The sequence below is a fragment of the Eucyclogobius newberryi genome, unplaced genomic scaffold (genome assembly GCF_026437365.1).
Source record: "Eucyclogobius newberryi isolate DKJ021-1_F unplaced genomic scaffold, fEucNew1.0.hap1 SCAF_22, whole genome shotgun sequence".
In the NCBI taxonomy this organism is placed as follows: domain Eukaryota; kingdom Metazoa; phylum Chordata; class Actinopteri; order Gobiiformes; family Gobiidae; genus Eucyclogobius; species Eucyclogobius newberryi.
In genome coordinates this window covers 22,417,078-22,435,309 of record NW_027315857.1, presented here as the reverse complement: position 1 = coordinate 22,435,309, position 18,232 = coordinate 22,417,078, and the positions used below count along the sequence as shown (strand labels likewise).

The 18,232-nt window shown below is 44.8% G+C and overlaps 2 protein-coding genes across 3 annotated transcripts; one reads left to right on the top strand and one right to left on the bottom strand.

Moving 5' to 3' along the window:
• The first annotated feature begins 2,342 nt into the window (after positions 1 to 2,342).
• LOC140371396 (uncharacterized) lies at positions 2,343 to 9,129 on the top strand. Of its 2 annotated transcripts, XM_072458506.1 has the most exons (7): positions 2,343 to 2,384; positions 2,907 to 3,149; positions 3,439 to 3,681; positions 3,761 to 3,946; positions 4,719 to 4,784; positions 7,776 to 7,835; positions 7,995 to 9,129. In XM_072458506.1, exons 1-7 carry the CDS (start codon positions 2,360 to 2,362, stop codon positions 8,078 to 8,080), a joined length of 909 nt encoding a protein of 302 aa, XP_072314607.1. In that variant the 5' UTR covers positions 2,343 to 2,359; the 3' UTR covers positions 8,081 to 9,129. The 2 variants fall into 2 exon arrangements, with proteins under 2 accessions (XP_072314607.1, XP_072314608.1); XM_072458507.1 differs by lacking the exon at positions 4,719 to 4,784.
• A 768-nt stretch (positions 9,130 to 9,897) lies between these two features.
• LOC140371398 (high mobility group protein B2-like) lies at positions 9,898 to 17,467 on the bottom strand. Its single transcript, XM_072458509.1, has 5 exons — positions 17,309 to 17,467; positions 15,929 to 16,079; positions 15,431 to 15,582; positions 11,964 to 12,138; positions 9,898 to 10,209 (listed from the first exon to the last, which is right to left on the bottom strand). Exons 2-5 carry the CDS (start codon positions 16,076 to 16,078, stop codon positions 10,087 to 10,089), a joined length of 600 nt encoding a protein of 199 aa, XP_072314610.1. The 5' UTR covers position 16,079; positions 17,309 to 17,467; the 3' UTR covers positions 9,898 to 10,086.
• Positions 17,468 to 18,232: the final 765 nt, after the last annotated feature.

The window sequence follows — 18,232 nt, the reverse complement described above, 5'->3', positions numbered from 1 at the left end:
CAGAACCACATGTTCTTCTAATACTGTATAAATGTTTGACTGACGTAGCACATTAAGAAAGGCTAAATGAAGTGTGTAATAGTTTGGTTGTCTTCAGGAGTGTGACTGAGTGTGATCTTCTGTGCAGATGACACCACAGAGCTGGAGTCAAACACACCTCAGCTCACACTCTGAAAACTGACAAACTTATGAACAATAATCATCTGGACACGACAGAACTCTTGACTCTGAAGAGCAGATTTTCACTCCCATGTCTTTTTTTCACAGGTGCAATGAACCCTGAGAACTACATCATCGACACACAGAGAGGACACAGAGGACTCGGGTTTGGACTGACTGTGGGACTCATCATTATAGCAGTTATAGCAGTTATAGCAGTTATAGCAGTTATAGCAGTTATAGCAGTTATAGCAGTTATAGCAGTTATAGCACTTTTAAAATGTAAAAAAGTAAAGTGTTTCTGGAGTGAATGTTTCTGGAAAACTCTCCCCCTTCAGAATATTTACTCAAATAATTCAACAAAACTCATAGAACTGTCAACCAATGAGGATTGACCCCCTCCAAGAGCTGCCACCTCTTCGTGGTGGAGGGGTTTGAGTACCCGGGATCTGGGGTTCAGACCCGGTCCTTGAGTCAGACCAGGAGCAGCTCAGTCCCATTTCTCCAGAAGAGAGATCCTGAGGATGAAGACTTCAAACACATCCCATAGAGAGAAAATGATCGACTTTCAATACCAGTTTAAATAGAATTTGTTGTTAAGACATTTTCCCAAAACAATGTACAGATTTACAATGTGTTCTGTTTGCTGTGCAATTTATATCAAATGAGGGGGAAAAAAAAAATTAATCATTCATCCATTTTCTACCTCTTGCCCTCATTCGTTGTCGCGGGTGATTGGAGCCTATCTCAGTGACTTTGGGCATTAGGCGGGGTACAACCTGGACAGGGGCCAACTCATTGTAGGGTTACCATAGAGACAGAGACACATGGACAAACATTCACTCTAACATCCATTCACTAAGTTGCCAATAAGGGAGTTGTGCAATATTTAATAGTATTCAGTCTTGTGTCTTTTTTGTATCTTGTTGATCTTTAATAAATGCAAATCTATTTATTCTTTTATTTAATAAAAATAATGAACATGAATGAACTTCTTTTGAATAAATGTAAATCTGATGTAATCTTTTTTCTTTCTTTCTAATTATTAAATTTGTTTCTTTATTTTTTTCTTCTAATCTATTTATTATTAGAAGTATTATTTCGGTATAATCTCTCATTTGTCCAGGAGGGTTCCATTGTAGAAAAAGACTCAGTTGCATCATCACGACTCTCATCCAAGAGTCATTCTCAATCTGTGAACTCAGATATTTATCCTACTCTGTGTAAGCCCTGCCCCCTGGGCGGGACCTCCTGATAAAGGGGATTTTAGATCAGCCTCCTATTGTAAACTCTCTTTCGCTCCCACATCACTGAGTAAATGATTAGCATCCGAATGCCCTGGACGTCGACCTCTCCAGGGATTCAAAATTCTATTATAAACAAACAGAAGTTTGAATCTTAAACCCCTCTTTAAGGGCGGATTTTAAAATAAAAAAATAGCCTCTTTAACTCTTCTTTCAAACCATCTTTTCTCCTGTTTAGAATCTTCTCCTCACTGTTTTTGATAGAGTGGTCAGAGGCTTTAAGGTGCAGATGCACGGCGCTCTGTGGTCCTGAACTCCAGTGTCTTCTGTGCTGATAAAGCCTCTTGTGCAGTGGCTGTGCCACAGTCAGTTCAGGACCGTCCTCTCAGGTGCAGTTTGCACTCTCACCCACAGGGCGGTGCTGTAGAGCTGTTACAGGACAAAGAGACTGGAAACTGTTTATTCTGCTGTGAATAAACATAATAGTGAAGCACCTTATGGCACTCGGGTTTTTTTAAGTTTAGTAGTTGAATTTGTATCTTTTATTTTGTCATTTTGTTTGTGTCTGATCTTTTATGTGTTTAGTGTTAAAGTAGCACCTATTTTCTTAAATAAACAATAAAAAGCCCGATCTTGAACGCATGAGCAAGTAAATGATAATAAGGAATATAATAAAACAATAATGAAAATAAATAATAAGGGATGATCGTAGATTGTTTTTGTTTGATACACTTTTGGTATTTTAATTTAACATGATTATATTATAAAATGTGACACCTGTAAACTGTGTTCAAGATTCTCAAAGACGCTTTACAGAAGGAGACAAACAACAAACATAAAGTTATTGAAGAATATTGCTTGAGAATAAGAGGAAGATGATGTCATCAGAATGTGACGTGTCGAGGGTTTAAAAGTGTTTGAGTGCGAGTCACTTCCTGTAGCTCTGAGAGTCTCACATGAACTGCAGCTCTGCCATGGACCGTGAGTACCTCCTTTAATAACAACTATCATTATATTCAACAGATGAAATCACACACAGTTAAACAAGACTGGGTCATTTATGAGTTGTTTTAAACTGTGTTCAAATGTGTGTGTTTGATGCTAAACTGATATTGTGCTGAATATTAAAGTGTGTTTGTCACTGTTTAAGTCACATTAAGCTCCTCTTCAGACTCTGTGTCTCGTTTAGTGACCATCGTTAAAACAGGATTCAGGCTTAAATGGACCCACATTTTGGCTCTTGCAAAAACTTTAATCAATCAATCAATCAATCAATCAATATTCAATTTATAAAGCCCTTTACAACACTCAAAGTGCTTCACAATAAAAATCAAGTCAATACAAAACATAAAACTACATAAAAACAAACTGTACATTGGCAGTGTTGCAGGACCAATAGACCCTATGTCCTGCTGGGGCTCGAGCCTAATCAAATAAAGTCCCTTTTGGTCCATCGTCGTTCACATTTGTCCATTTCGAGATCGTCTCTTTTCTTGTCCACAGTGTCTCTGAAGGTGAGTCCAGACCAGTCTCAGTTCTTCTCACGGGACAAAGTGTCTCTGAGCTGTGGAGACACTGGACACTGGGCCGTGAAGAGGAACCTCACAGGACACGTCCAGGAGTGTTCTGAGTGGGGGGGAAAGAAGAATGGATCTTCATGTTCAATGAGAGTGCATCCCTCAGACAGTGGTCTGTACTGGTGTGAGAGGAGCAGCTCTACAGACGCCATCAACATCACTGTCCAAGGTACAAACGACCGTGTGTGTGTTACTTGTCCTAAAACCCACAGGGGTTGGTTTAGGGACCGCAGAATTTCATCTCTGATGTAGATGATATTATCCAAACAGCTTGATTAAATCAGGACTCAGCGGCTGAAATGAGTTTCCTGCAGGGTCCACCAAGAGATAGAGTTCAGGAAGGAGCTCAGAGTAGAGCCACCGCTCTTTCACAGCTGCGGTGTAGGAAGTGTGGAGGCTTCAACAAGACGATCCCTCATGTCCTGACCCCTCCCCCTCTCTCTCTCTCTCTCTCTCAGATGGGGGCGTGGCTCTGCAGGTGCCTGTCCGTCCTGTGTCTCCGGGACACACCCTCTCTCTGATTTGTCGTCATCACACTGGCTCCGCCCTCCCTGCTCGTTTCTATAGAGACGGTCACTTCCTGTCGGAGCGGCCTGCAGGGAACATGACGCTCCAGCAGGTGGCGCTGTCTCATGACGGCCTGTACGAGTGTGAGATGAGCGGACAGAGGTCACGGCCCAGTCGGCTCCGGGTCAGAGCAGGTGAAACACACTTTGGTTTTGTTTGTCTCTGATTGGTCCATGTCCCTGGTTCCTCTGATTGGACGTTGCACTTTTGTAGATGAGAAGCTTCTGACCAGCAGCGTTCCTCCATCAGTGCAGCCTTCTGTCCAGTCTCCTGCCCCGACAGCAGCCTCCTCGTCTCTGCTGCTGGGGTCCATCCTCGGGTCGGTCCTGATCCTCCTGGTTCTGCTGGTTCTGCTGGTTCTGCTGGTCTTTATGGTGAGAAGATGCCAGAGACAGACAGGTCAGTGCTCTTCATCTTCATCACTGAGACTCTTTTCTCCTCATTATGTTCTAATTATGACTTTGTTTGGTAAAATAGTCCCCGTGGTAACTATTTATCATTTAGTTCTTCTTTGTTTGTGAAGAAAGAGGGACAAACAAAAGTTAAAAAATCCAGGAAATTACATATTTTCTTACAGTTTAAACATTAATTTTATAAAATATCAGGTATTATTATTTGTCAAATCATCTCTTGTGTAATTCATATGGATTTTGGCCCTTGTTTATAATCTGGTTGTTAAGTTACAGTTGTGGAATCATTTGTAGTTGAACTTTTTAAGTTAATAAGTAGAATGAGCAGAAATAATAATAATAAAGATAGATTGTATTTTTCACACAGCACAAAAGGACAAGATCATGGAACAATAAAACCGATGCTGTGCCAACGTGTGCTCACTTTGTCGTTGTTGGCATGTTCTCTCTTGACCACGACCTGAAACTGGAACAAACTGTGGTTTATAAATGTCGGTGCAAAGCGTGTCTAGGCAACGTCTATCTAAAAATACACCGCACTTGTGTGTTTGTTTCACTGACCGTTTCTCACCCATTTCCTGTTTCAAGGTTTGAGTTTAATGTACAAAACACAGTTTACACAAGCACAGAATGTTGTATTAATCAGATACAATGTGATATTTTGATATATATATTTTTATAGATGTAGAACACTGGCTCTTTCTCCATCTGAACAAATGTGTTTCTGAAACGTCTCATCCTTAAATTCTTGCTTTTTCCAGAGAGTGACGAGAGTTCATTGTATTCCACCGTCATTTACTCCTGCATCGACATCAGCCAGAGCAGAGGTAAGACCAGGACTAGGCCAGGACTAGACCAGGACTAGATCAGAACTAAACCAGGACTAGACCAGGACTAAACCAGGACTAGACCAGGACTAAACCAGGACTAGACCAGGACTAGACCAGGACTAAACCAGGACTAGATCAGGACTAGACCAGGAACAGACCAGTCTCACCCTCCGCGGGTGGTTTCTCTTCCTCCCCCTTCAAGCTCGGGTCCTCTCCCAGAGGCCCCTAGGAGCTTCAGGGTTCTTCAGTATCTTTGCTGTTCCTGCACTTTTCTGGACCGAGATGTCTGATGTTTTTCCTGGATCTGCTCAAGTCATTCCTCCAGTTTGGGGGTCATTCCTCCAGTTTGGGGGTCATTCCTCCAGTTTGGGGGTCATTCCTCCAGTTTGGGGGTCCCATGTGCTCCGGTCACTACGGGCACCACCGATACCTTCACGCTCCAGACATTCTCCAGCTCCTCTCTGAGGCCTTGGGGTTTCTCTAGTTTCTTATGTTCCTTTTTCCGGATGTTTCAATCCCATGATGCACTGCAATGTCCACCACCACAGCTTTCCTCTGACCCTTGAGACCACCACTATGTCCGGTTGGTTCTCCATTACCATTCGGTCTGTCTGTATCTGGAAGTCCCAGAGGACCTTGTCTCAGTCGTTCTCCACCGCCTTTGGAGGTGTTTCCCACTTTGTCCTTGGGGTCTCCAGCCCGTACTCTGCACAGATGTTTCTGTACACTATGCCAGCTCCTGGTGATGGCGCTCCATGTATGCTGTCCCTGCAGCATCTTGCACCCTGCAGTCATGAATTGTCTTGGGGCACCCTTTGCACAGCCTACACCTTGGGTCTTGTCTGGTGTGGTAGATCTGGGCCTCTATTGACCTGGTGTCCAGGTCCTGCTCCTGTGCTCCATGATCAGGGCCTCTGTCCTTCAGACCGGTTCTTTCTTGCCATTGGTAGGATTTTGTGATATCAGTCACTTCAGTTATGTTCCGGTGGTACGTCCCATGTAGGGGCGTGTCCTCCCATGTAGGGGCGTGTCCTCCCATGATGGTCCCTCCAGCACCTCATCATCCTCTGTTCCCCAATGTCTGAGACATTCACTGAGCACATCCGTAGGAGCCTTGTCCTCGATGTACTTATGGATCTTGGACTTTTCGTCCTGGATAGTGGCTCTCACATTCACTAGTCCTCGGCCTCCTTCCTTAGGAAACATTAGTGGGCGTGGCACAACAATGACAGAAAAACTCCCCTTTAAAGCTGGAGTCGGTGCGTTCTGTCCTGAGAGTGGAACAAAGTGTGGTTTACACGTGTCACTGCTGCTCGTGTCCGTGCAACACTGTTTAAAATAAGTTCCGGTTCTTTCTTCTGACACGGTTTAGAATCCCACTCACCGCTCACTCAGACGCTTTGAGTTTGACAGTGTGGTTTTATTTACATGTCGTATTTGTGAAGCGTTTGTGCATTTTTATAAAGTTTCCAGCTACTTAAGACACACCCGACTGAATAAAGTCCTGGAAATGGACAAAATAAGACAATACATGACAGGACGTGCTCCTGCAGCAGGTGAAACGTCAGAAAAGGGATTACTGTTTTGCCATTTGTCAATGAACAAAAATTCACAAACATAGGAACTTGTCCTGGTGGTTCGGTGCAACACAGACAACAAACATAGAACACTTTATGCAGAAACAGCATGACGGTACATTCTAAATAAAATACAAAATATAAAGTTAAGTAGCGCAATAGAAGTGACAGTGCAGTGAGTGAAGGTGCTTAGGCAGTGTTAATGAGTCCAACTGCAGAGGGAAAGAAACTGTTCTTGTGACGGGAGGTTCTGGTCCGGACTTTCCTGAAGTCCACGATCATCTCCACTGTCTTCTGGGCGTTGAACTCCAGGTTGTCACCGCTGCACCAGGACACCAGCCGCTCCACCTCCTGTAGACAGACGCATCCCCGTCCCAGATGAGCCCGATGAGGGTGGTGTCGTCATGGTGATGAGGGATGTGTCGTCCGCAAACTTCATTAGTTTTCACGGAGGCGTGGAGGGAGGTGCCGCAGTTTGTGTACAGGGAGAAGAGCAGGGGAGAAAGTACACAGCCCTGTGGAGCTCCTGTGCTGATAGTCCAAGTGTCTGAGACATACTTCCCCAGCCGCACGCACTGTCTCCGATCCGTCAGGAAGTCAGTGCTCCCCCTGCAGGTGGAGTCGGCGCTCCCCCTGCAGGTGGAGTCGGCGCTCCCCCTGCAGGTGGAGTCGGCGCTCCCCCTGCAGGTGGAGTCGGCGCTCCCCGTGATAGACGACTTGAAGCTGGGACATGGCATGACTCCAGGAGGTGTTAAAAATGCCGGAATAATGCAGTATAATGCGGAATAGTCTGTTTACTTCCTGTTCCTGGACTGTGAGAGGGGCGGGGGAGGTGGGGGGGACCGGGGATGGGATGGCAGGGGTGGCCACAGTGGGGGAGGCGGAGTCAAATCTGCAGTAGAATAAGTTGAGTTGTTGAGCCAGTTTATGTTGTCCACAGACGGGGGGGCTCTGGGCTTGTAGTTGGTGAGAAACCGGAGCCCTCTCCACACAGAGGCGGGGCCACTCCACACAGAGACGGGGCCACTCCACACAGAGGCGGGGAACTGCTGCTTCAGACGTGTACTAAAGCGGGCTCTAGCTCTCGACACCTTCCTGCTAAATCCGTACTTTGCGTCTTTGTAGCGCCCTCTGTCGCCCGCCCTGTGCGCTGCCTCCTTCTGCCGCCTCAGCCTCAGTTTGGGTGTGGACCAGGGTTTGTCGTTGTTGAAGGTGACTTTACTGTGTGATGGTATAATGTTGTCCTCACAGAATCGAATGCATGACGTCACAGTGTCCGTGTCCTCATCCCAGTTGATCTGCAGATGTGGTTTTGTTGGAGACTCGTCACTTTTCTTCAGATTCAAGAGTTTTGAATGAGTTTTTTGTGGTTTTAAAAAAGTGTCTCATCTTTAAATTCTTCTTTTTCCAGAGCGTGACGAGAGTTCATTGTATTCCACCGTCTGTTACTCCTGCATCAGCCAGAGCAGAGGTAAAACCAGGACTAAACCAGGACTAAACCAGGACTAGACCAGGACTAGACCAGGACTAAACCAGGACTAAACCAGGACTAGACCAGGACTAAACACTAGTAAACAAGAGGTCAAAGTTGTTTTTAACCCTTATTATAAAGTTCCTTTCACATGTTCAGGCTCCAGGACTGAGGAGAAGATGCCGAGACTCGAGTCCTGGACCGACTCAGGGATCAGAGTCTGGACTAAGAAAACCAAGACCTAAACCTTGTTCAAGCTCATTATTCTGGTTTGTTATGTTGGTGATTCTGATGTAAAAAGGATAAAGTTTGTTTTTTAGAGTGTCCTCTTCTCAGTCACATTAAAAAGAGCTGTTCTTTATGTACATTTGTAATTATTTAGAAAAAACTTCCTGATGATTTGTTTATTGTTGGTTTGGTTGATCCCAGTTTTTCATCACTTAGAAACCCATGGACATATAAAACATATTTTAACATATATAATATAATATAACAAAATGACAGACTTATCACTGGCCATGTTCTGTTGTTCTGCCACACAGCGCCATCTGCTGGTCACAGTGTGGTATGTTCACAAAAGCTAAATATACTTTTACAAAAAAGAAAATACATTGTTTTGAGATAATTTGCACTTATATTATGTTCATCATGAGCCACGTGGAGGAAACTGTTCATGTTGGAGCCACATTTACTGACTCTTACTCTGGTTTCTCTGGAAATGTTTTACTCTTTTTTAAATGACATAAAAAAGAACAAAAATCCCATGAACATAATTCATCAACATCTCAATGTGTCTTAACCTGGTTTATTGTTATTTTAAACCTTTATTCTCTTTAATCCCTAAAGTCCCCGTCACAATAAGACTGCATTGCGTCTGGCGCCCTCTTGTGGTGACTCTCTGATCTGTGTATTCATCTTTAACATGTTTTACAATAAGATCATAATAAAAATATCAGTTCTCAGCGTTTAGCCCCGCCCCCCAAAAAAGAACAAATAAACCAGGGCGTGTTTTGATTTTTTTTTGGTTCATTTTGTGTTTTTATTAAAAAAAACTTTTCTACGTTTCAGTGAAGCAAATAAAAAAACGTCACGAACAACACGAAGAGGTGGAATGGTGTCTACAACAGTTCAGCCGCGCACGCAACACACGCACACGCCCCTCCCCCCCGGCCCCGCCCCCCCCCGCAGCACGAGGGGCGCGCGCGGCAGGGTCTCGCAGGAGCACCACCCAAATCCAGTCCCACGTCCGGGCTCAAAATCCTGGTCCGTCTGTAGAATCCCCCCCGTCTCTAAAACCGACACAATTTGCTTTTCTTGTTGTTGTTTTTTTTTTACTCCTCCTTTTTTGAACAAATGTTACATAAGCGCTTTTTTGTGTGTGTTAAAACTCCAGATTTTAAAATTCTATACAAAATAAAATGCGATCGATCCTCTAAAATGGCGTTCAATTTCTTTTGTACATAATTGTGAAATGTAACGGATTCTTTCTTCGACACTTTGTAATAAGGACACTTAATTAGCATCAATAAAGCATGAACGAAGCCTTAACTAATAATGAACAGCGGTTGATTAAGATTTGGGACGTCACGGTTTAGTTTTTAGATCCTTTATTGTCTTTTATTCTAACGCGTCACGGTTCGAGACCAGTTTAAAGTGATTAAATTCGCTTTTTGTACAATTAATTCAGTTGAAATTACTTAAATTTTCCTTCTAAAGCGACTTTTTTTGTGTCTTAATGATTATATTGTGACCTAAATGATCATTATTATTATTGATTCACCAAATAATCTTGACATCCCAAGTAAAGCTCAGGTTTAGAAACGACTTCATTCAAATCGTAACCGTTTCTAAGCCCGAGTCGTTCTTAATAAACTATTCATGATTACTTAAGTCTTTGTTCATGCGTATTAAGGTTAATTAAGGTGTTATTATAAAGTGGTACCGTCTCTTTTACTCACGAGTCACACGATTTAAACAAAACAAGTCCAAAAGTCCACAGCGTTCTCCAAACCACCGACTATATATTTGGAAGATATAAAATAGCAAGTTTTTTTTCACCCCGCCCACTTTTCCATTCGACACCATTCAAAACCAGGGATGAGATATGTTTTACTATCAAAGTCCTAAGTCTTAGTTTAGTTCCAAGTGCTAAGTTCCCGGTTCAGTCCTGTCTAGTCCGGTTTCGGTGGTGGTTCAGAGAGACCCGTCAGTCCCCCGGTCCGGATCCTGGTGCAGGCGCCCGGTGTGGGATCTACTCGTCGTCGTCGTCGTCGTCTTCATCCTCCACGTCGTCGTCGTCCTCCTCCTCCGGGCCCTGGGCGGAGGAGCCGGGATTTCTGGCCACGGTGCCTCCTCCGCGGTACGCCACCATGTCCTGTGGGGAGCGGCCAAAAGCAGGTCAAAACTGAGAACAAACGGGCTGAAAAAGAGGGCGTGGGGTAAACCCCACATCTAAACCCTGTTCAGATCCACCTCTAGACCTGTTCAGATCCCGCTCTAGACCTGATCAGATCCACCTCTAAACCTGTTCAGATCCACCTCTAGACCTGTTCAGATCCACCTCTAAACCTGTTCAGATCCACCTCTAAACCTGTTCAGATCCACCTCTAAACCTGTTCAGATCCACCTCTAAACCTGTTCAGATCCACCTCTAAAGCCCTGTTCAGATCCACCTCTAAACCTGTTCAGATCCACCTCTAGACCTGTTCAGATCCCGCTCTAGACCTGATCAGATCCACCTCTAAAGCCCTGTTCAGATCCACCTCTAAACCTGTTCAGATCCACCTCTAGACCTGTTCAGATCCACCTCTAGACCTGTTCAGATCCACCTCTAGACCTGTTCAGATCCACCTCTAGACCTGTTCAGATCCACCTCTAAACCTGTTCAGATCCACCTCTAAACCTGTTCAGATCCACCTCTAAACCTGTTCAGATCCACCTCTAGACCTGTTCAGATCCACCTCTAGACCTGTTCAGATCCACCTCTAGACCTGTTCAGATCCACCTCTAGACCTGTTCAGATCCACCTCTAGACCTGTTCAGATCCACCTCTAAAGCCCTGTTCAGATCCACCTCTAAACCTGTTCAGATCCACCTCTAAACCTGTTCAGATCCACCTCTAGACCTGTTCAGATCCACCTCTAGACCTGTTCAGATCCACCTCTAGACCTGTTCAGATCCCGCTCTAGACCTGATCAGATCCACCTCTAAAGCCCTGTTCAGATCCACCTCTAAACCTGTTCAGATCCACCTCTAGACCTGTTCAGATCCACCTCTAGACCTGTTCAGATCCACCTCTAGACCTGTTCAGATCCACCTCTAGACCTGTTCAGATCCACCTCTAGACCTGTTCAGATCCACCTCTAAAGCCCTGTTCAGATCCACCTCTAAACCTGTTCAGATCCACCTCTAAACCTGTTCAGATCCACCTCTAGACCTGTTCAGATCCACCTCTAGACCTGTTCAGATCCCGCTCTAGACCTGATCAGATCCACCTCTAAAGCCCTGTTCAGATCCACCTCTAAACCTGTTCAGATCCACCTCTAAACCTGAACAGATCCATCTCTAAATCTGTTCAGATCCACCTCTAGACCTGTTCAGATCCACCTCTAGACCTGTTCAGATCCCGCTCTAGACCTGATCAGATCCACCTCTAAAGCCCTGTTCAGATCCACCTCTAAACCTGTTCAGATCCACCTCTAGACCTGTTCAGATCCACCTCTAGACCTGTTCAGATCCACCTCTAGACCTGTTCAGATCCACCTCTAGACCTGTTCAGATCCACCTCTAGACCTGTTCAGATCCACCTCTAGACCTGTTCAGATCCACCTCTAAAGCCCTGTTCAGATCCACCTCTAAACCTGTTCAGATCCACCTCTAAACCTGTTCAGATCCACCTCTAGACCTGTTCAGATCCACCTCTAGACCTGTTCAGATCCACCTCTAGACCTGTTCAGATCCCGCTCTAGACCTGATCAGATCCACCTCTAAAGCCCTGTTCAGATCCACCTCTAAACCTGTTCAGATCCACCTCTAAACCTGAACAGATCCATCTCTAAATCTGTTCAGATCCCTCACTAAACCCGTTCAGATCCCCCTGCACGGTTTAGATCCTGGTTTGGTCCGTACCCGGTCATACTTCTCCCGGAGCTTCTGGGCCTTCTCTTCGTACGGGTGCTTGTCGTTCTGGTTCAGTTTGGACCACATCTCGCCCAGTTTCTTGGCGCAGTCCCCGATGGACAGACCTGGGTACTGCTGCTTCACTGTGGGTCTGTACTCGCCGCAGAAGACGAAGAACGCAGACCTGCAAGACCAAGACCGGGTTAGTCCAGGGTTTGATCGGGTAAAGATCAGGTTAGTCCAGGGTTTGATCGGGTAAAGACCGGGTTAGTCCAGGGTTTGATCGGGTAAAGACCGGGTTAGTCCAGGGTTTGATCGGGTAAAGACCGGGTTAGTCCAGGGTTTGATCGGGTAAAGACCAGGCTAGTCTAGGTTTGATAGTCCTGTTTAGACCAGTTTCAAACCTGTTTTGACCCGTTTTAGTTCAGTTTCAACCCTGTTTATACCCGTTATAGTCCTGTTTCAATCCTGTTTATACCGTTAGTCCTGTTTATACCCATTCTAGTCCTGTCAATAACCGTTATAGTCCTGTCAATACCCGTTATAGTCCTGTCTATACCCGTTATAGTCCTGTTTCAATCCTGTTTATACCAGTTATATTCCTGTTTATACCCGTTAGTCCTGTTTATACCCGTTATAGTCCTGTGAATACCCGTTAGTCCTGTTTATACCCGTTAGTCATGTTTATACCAGTTATAGTCCTGTTTATACCCATTATAGTCCTGTTTATACCCGTTATAGTCCTGTTTATGCCAATTATAGTCCTGTTTTGACCCGTTTCAATCCTGTTTATACCCGTTAGTCATGTTTATACCCGTTAGTCCTGTTTATACCAGTTATAGTCCTGTTAATACCAGTTATAGTCCTGCCAATACCAGTTATAGTCCTGTGTCAATCCTGTTTTGACCCGTTTCAATCCTGTTTATACCAGTTATATTCCTGTTTATACCCGTTAGTCCTGTTTATACCCGTTATAGTCCTGTTTATACCCGTTATAGTCCTGTTTCAATCCTGTTTATACCGTTAGTCCTGTTTATACCCACTCTAGTCCTGTCAATACCCGTTATAGTCCTGTCTATACCCGTTATAGTCCTGTTTTGACCCGTTATAGTCCTGTTTCAGTCCTGTTTATACCAGTTATATTCCTGTTTATACCCGTTAGTCCTGTTTATACCCGTTATAGTCCTGTTAATACCCGTTATAGTCCCGTTTCAATCCTGTTTATACCAGTTATATTCCTGTTTATACCCGTTAGTCCTGTTTATACCCGTTATAGTCCTGTTAATACCCGTTATAGTCCTGTTAATACCAGTTATAGTCCTGTTTTGACCCGTTATAGTCCCGTTTCAATCCTGTTTATACCCGTTATAGTCCTGTTAATACCCGTTATAGTCCTGTTAATACCAGTTATAGTCCTGTTTTGACCCGTTAATAGTCCCGTTTGAATCCTGTTTATACCAGTTATATCTATACCCGTTATAGTCCTGTTTTGACCCGTTATAGTCCCGTTTCAATCCTGTTTATACCAGTTATATTCCTGTTTATACCCGTTAGTCCTGTTTATACCCGTTATAGTCCTCTTAATACTCGTTATAGTCCTGTTAATACCAGTTATGGTCCTGTTAATACCAGTTATAGTCCTGTTTTGACCCGTTATAGTCCCGTTTCAATCCTGTTTATACCAGTTATATTCCTGTTTATACCCGTTAGTCCTGTTTATACCCGTTAGTCCTGTTTATACCCGTTATAGTCCTGTTAATACCCGTTATAGTCCTGTTTTGACCCGTTAATAGTCCCGTTTCAATCCTGTTTATACCAGTTATATTCCTGTTTATACCCGTTAGTCCTGTTTATACCCGTTATAGTCCCGTTTCAATCCTGTTATACCCGTTATAGTCCTGTTAATACCCGTTATAGTCCTGTCTACACCCGTTATAGTCCTGTTTTGACCCGTTATAGTCCTGTTTCAATCCTGTTTATACCAGTTATATTCCTGTTTATACCCGTTAGTCCTGTTTATACCCGTTATAGTCCTGTTTATACCCGTTATAGTCCTGTTAATACCCATTATAGTCCTGTTAATACCAGTTATAGTCCTGTTTTGACCCGTTATAGTCCCGTTTCAATCCTGTTTATACCAGTTAAATTCCTGTTTATACTCGTTAGTCCTGTTTATACCCGTTAGTCCTGTTTAAACCCATTACAGTCCTGTTTATACCCGTTATAGTCCTGTTTATGCCAATTATAGTCCTGTTTTGACCCGTTTCAATCCTGTTTATACCCGTTAGTCATGTTTATACCCGTTAGTCATGTTTATACCCGTTAGTCCTGTTTATACCAGTTATAGTCCTGTTAATACCAGTTATAGTCCTGTCAATACCAGTTATAGTCCTGTTTCAAACCTGTTTTGACCCGTTTCAATCCTGTTTATACCAGTTATATTCCTGTTTATACCCGTTAGTCCTGTTTATACCAGTTATAGTCCTGTTTATACCCGTTATAGTCCTGTTTCAATCCTGTTTATACCAGTTATATTCCTGTTTATACCCGTTATAGTCCAGTTTCAATCCTGTTTATACCCGTTATAGTACTGTTTATACCCGTTATAGTCCTGTCAATACCAGTTCTAGTCCTGTTTTGATCAGTTATACTCCTGTTTCAATCCTGTTCATACCGTTAGTCATGTTTATACCCGTTCTAGTCCTGTCAATACGGGTATTGACAGGACTAGAACGGGTTATAGTCCAGTTTCAATCCTGTTTATACCCGTTATAGTCCTGTCTATACCAGTTATAGTCCTGTCTATACCAGTTATAGTCCTGTTTTGACCCGTTATAGTCCCGTTTCAATCCTGTTTATACCCGTTAGTCCTGTTTATACCCGTTATAGTCCTGTTTATACCCGTTAGTCCTATTTATACCAGTTATAGTCCTTTTTATACCCGTTATAGTCCTGTTTATACCCATTATAGTCCTGTTTATACCCATTATAGTCCTGTTTATACCCATTATAGTCCTGTTTATACCCATTATAGTCCTGTTTATACCCGTTATAGTCCTGTTTATACCAATTATAGTCCTGTTTTGACCCGTTTCAATCCTGTTTATACCAGTTATATTCCTGTTTATACCCGTTAGTCATGTTTATACCCGTTAGTCCTGTTTATACCAGTTATAGTCCTGTTTATACCCGTTATAGTCCTGTCAGTACCAGTTATAGTCCAGTTTCAATCCTGTTTATACCCGTTAGTCATGTTTATACCCGTTAGTCCTGTTTATACCAGTTATAGTCCTGTTTATACCCGTTATAGTCCTGTCAATACCAGTTCTAGTCCTGTTTCAATCCTGTTTAGACCCGTTTCAGTCCTTGAAATAGATTTGTGGGACCTTGTTTTATGTCCAATGAGAACGACGAGCGTAAAAAACGGCGCGTTTGAAGCGGACAGAAATGAGCCCCGCTTCACACTCAGTACTCACGGGGGTCTCTTGGGCGCGTTGGGGTCTTTTCTCTTGCGTCCTCTTTTGCCGAAACCTTTTGGAGGGATGTAGTCCTTCATTTCGTGGTTGTACCGGACTTTGTCGGCTTTGGCCATGTCCTCGAACACCTTCTTATCCGTGGGAGTCTGGGACTGGAACCAAGAGAGCGGGTTTAGAGGACGGAAACAAGAGCCCATCCCGACCAGGACCACAAAAGGCCGAGTCAATTATAACTTACGATCAATACTCTAAACCTGTACGGACTGAAATAAAACATTTACACATCAGATTTACCTCCCAAAACACAAGTATCAGTGGAAAAACATGGATCAACACTCTTTTGCAAGCAATTCAACAACAAAGACAAGTCTACGCAACGTCCTCGGTCCAAAATAACCCTGAGAAACGTAGCGTCTGTTGTTCAAAACCAGCAGACCTGTAGTTAAGACCCAAGCGTGTTCTGAAACGATTCTTTAATTAGGTTATTGGGTCACAAACCTTCCATCGCTCTGAGCACTTCTTGGAGAACTCTGCGAAGTTGACGGACTGCTCTGGGTTCTTTTTGCGGTGCTCTTCGCGACACGTCTGGACGAAGAAGGCGTACGCCGAAGTCTTCCCCTTCGGCTTGTTCAAATCCTTTCTCATCATCCTGGCAACGAGGATGGAGGAGACGAGGATGGAGGAGACGGGAGAGAGAGGGGGGGGAAGGAGAGGAGACAAAGAGACACGTACCGTCAGTAAAAGGAAGAAACATCAGCAGCTGTTTTCTTTTCTTTATAAATGTCGGAGAATATAATGTTAAAGAAACATTCAAAATGATATAATGTAATGGTTTGGTTGGTTGTGCTATAATGCGAATCCAAATATGTGTTGTAATTGTATAAAACCTTTTTTATAGAACTATCGTCACATCATGTTTTTATTAAAAGTGAAATAAATGTCGACTTGTGCCAGAGGAAGAATAGTGTTTCCTTGTGAAAAGACAAATGTGGATTAAATAAATAAAAGCATGAATCACAGTGAAGCGGCCGCACGCGGCTGTGTCCCGTGTTTGGGACGTGGACAGTGGACGGGACAGTCTGAGGTCTGAGGACAAAGGGATCTGAGGGGGATCCATTTTCTCTGGGACCCGCGGCCTGGGGCCCCCTCTGGAACACTTTCTCCACTTTCCCTGGAGCGCTTCCGGAGCCGCGCTGGTGCGGCCCCCGGCTCTGCGCAGCTGTGAGCCCGCATCACAGCAGCTGTCCCCGGGCTTCTGCCCCCCGTGTCCGCAGCGTCTCTGGGGCGCTCGTGCTGCGTCTCCGCCGCTAGCCCCGCTGCTAACGTTAGCCCCTGCAGAACAATGGACCACCATTTTCCCGCCGTTTGATGCGCCCCTCCCCCTCGGCACGGGCTATATAAACATTAGAAGCGCATTACTACGGCATTTAAACTACTCTACGCTCGGGGCGGATTGCGGAGAACGGCCCGCGGATCAGACGCGTAACAGGAGCGATCAGACGCGTCCATGTGCGCGCAGAGGCTGAATCCCGCTGTCACCTCCGCAGATGTGCATTTTCAAGCTCATGAGGCTCTGCTGAGGTCGCGCTGAGCCGAGGCGGAGCGCACGGGACGCGGCGGAGTCCGCACCACAAAATGGGCGTTCCGTGTTTACAGCCGCGGCCTGGCGCGGCGCAAACACGCGGAGACGCGAGGAACGGCGAGAGCAGAACTCAGATCCGCTCCGGCCTTCTCTAAAAAGCGGCCATTTTACCCCGCTTTGGAGCTCCCTTCTCCGCCGGGGCTGCACAGAGACCCCCGCGCGGACAGCAGCCCGGAGCGCGGCGGTGCGTGGCGCGGAAGAGACGCGGGGAAAGACGCAGAGGGAAAGGTACTCACGCGTCGGGAGGACCGGCGGAAGCAGTGGCAGTAGCGGGGCTTGGCCGGGTTCACTGCCGGGGTTTGGGGCTCTGTTGCGGGCTGGTGTTGTTGTTTGAGGCTGGAGCAGGAGACAGTGGGACCAGAGGCAGAGCGCGGACCCGCCCCACGCCCCGCCCCGCTGCAGCTGCTCCCATTTAGGGGGCGGGGACACGGGCCGGGCTTCCTCACGCACCCGCCTCTGATTGGCTGCGGTGGTAATCAATAGCAAGGTAAAGGCAACACTAGTAGGACCATCGCCATGGCAACCAGCACGCAGTTCCAGCAGCCATGTTATGACTGTGAGAAGACTTTGCCTTTGTCAATGAACAGTTCACAAACAGGAACTTGTTTCAGCTGAAGGTGCAACATGAAACATTTAATAATAAAATAATAATACAACGTCAATAGACTCAGATGTGACGTGCATAAATTAAGACTTTACTAATAAAATAAGGTAAAAATAAGCTTGGTCTCAGAGCTGATACAAATAAGGATTTTTAAAATTAAAATCTTTCTTAAATACTTTGAAGATTTTACTTTTCATATTGGTGCTTTATCTAATAACCACGTTCTACTTTACTAATGTGAACGGATATTAAATAATATAACTATGAATGTATTTATTATATTTTATTCATTTTCAAAATACACTTTATTGAAATGGAAACATTGTGTGACAAGACATTTTCAGACAAAATTATTAGTAAAGGAGAAGTTATGACACAGGAAAACACCACCATGACAGTGTTCTCGCTGGGGGGGCTGAGGTTGTAGGATGGCGGTGGGACGGCGGTACGAGCACAGTACTACACGGTAGTGAAAAGTACTACCCGCTAAAATTGCCGTGCGAGCGAGCGCCGTGTGTGGAGTGGACTCCGGCTTCTCACCAACTACAAGCCCAGA

Coding starts and splice junctions, on each gene's coding strand:
- LOC140371396 (XM_072458506.1), top strand. CDS start 2,360: ATGAACTGCAGCTCTGCCATGGACC. Junction 3,947..4,718: donor AAGATGCCAGAGACAGACAG/GTCAGTGCTCTT, acceptor TGCTTTTTCCAG/AGAGTGACGAGAGTTCATTG. Junction 7,836..7,994: donor CTGCATCAGCCAGAGCAGAG/GTAAAACCAGGA, acceptor TCACATGTTCAG/GCTCCAGGACTGAGGAGAAG.
- LOC140371398 (XM_072458509.1), bottom strand. CDS start 16,078: ATGATGAGAAAGGATTTGAACAAGCCGAAGGGGAAGACTTCGGCGTAC. Junction 15,583..15,928: donor AGTGCTCAGAGCGATGGAAG/GTTTGTGACCCA, acceptor TCTTGGTTCCAG/TCCCAGACTCCCACGGATAA. Junction 12,139..15,430: donor AACGCGCCCAAGAGACCCCC/GTGAGTACTGAG, acceptor TTGGTCTTGCAG/GTCTGCGTTCTTCGTCTTCT.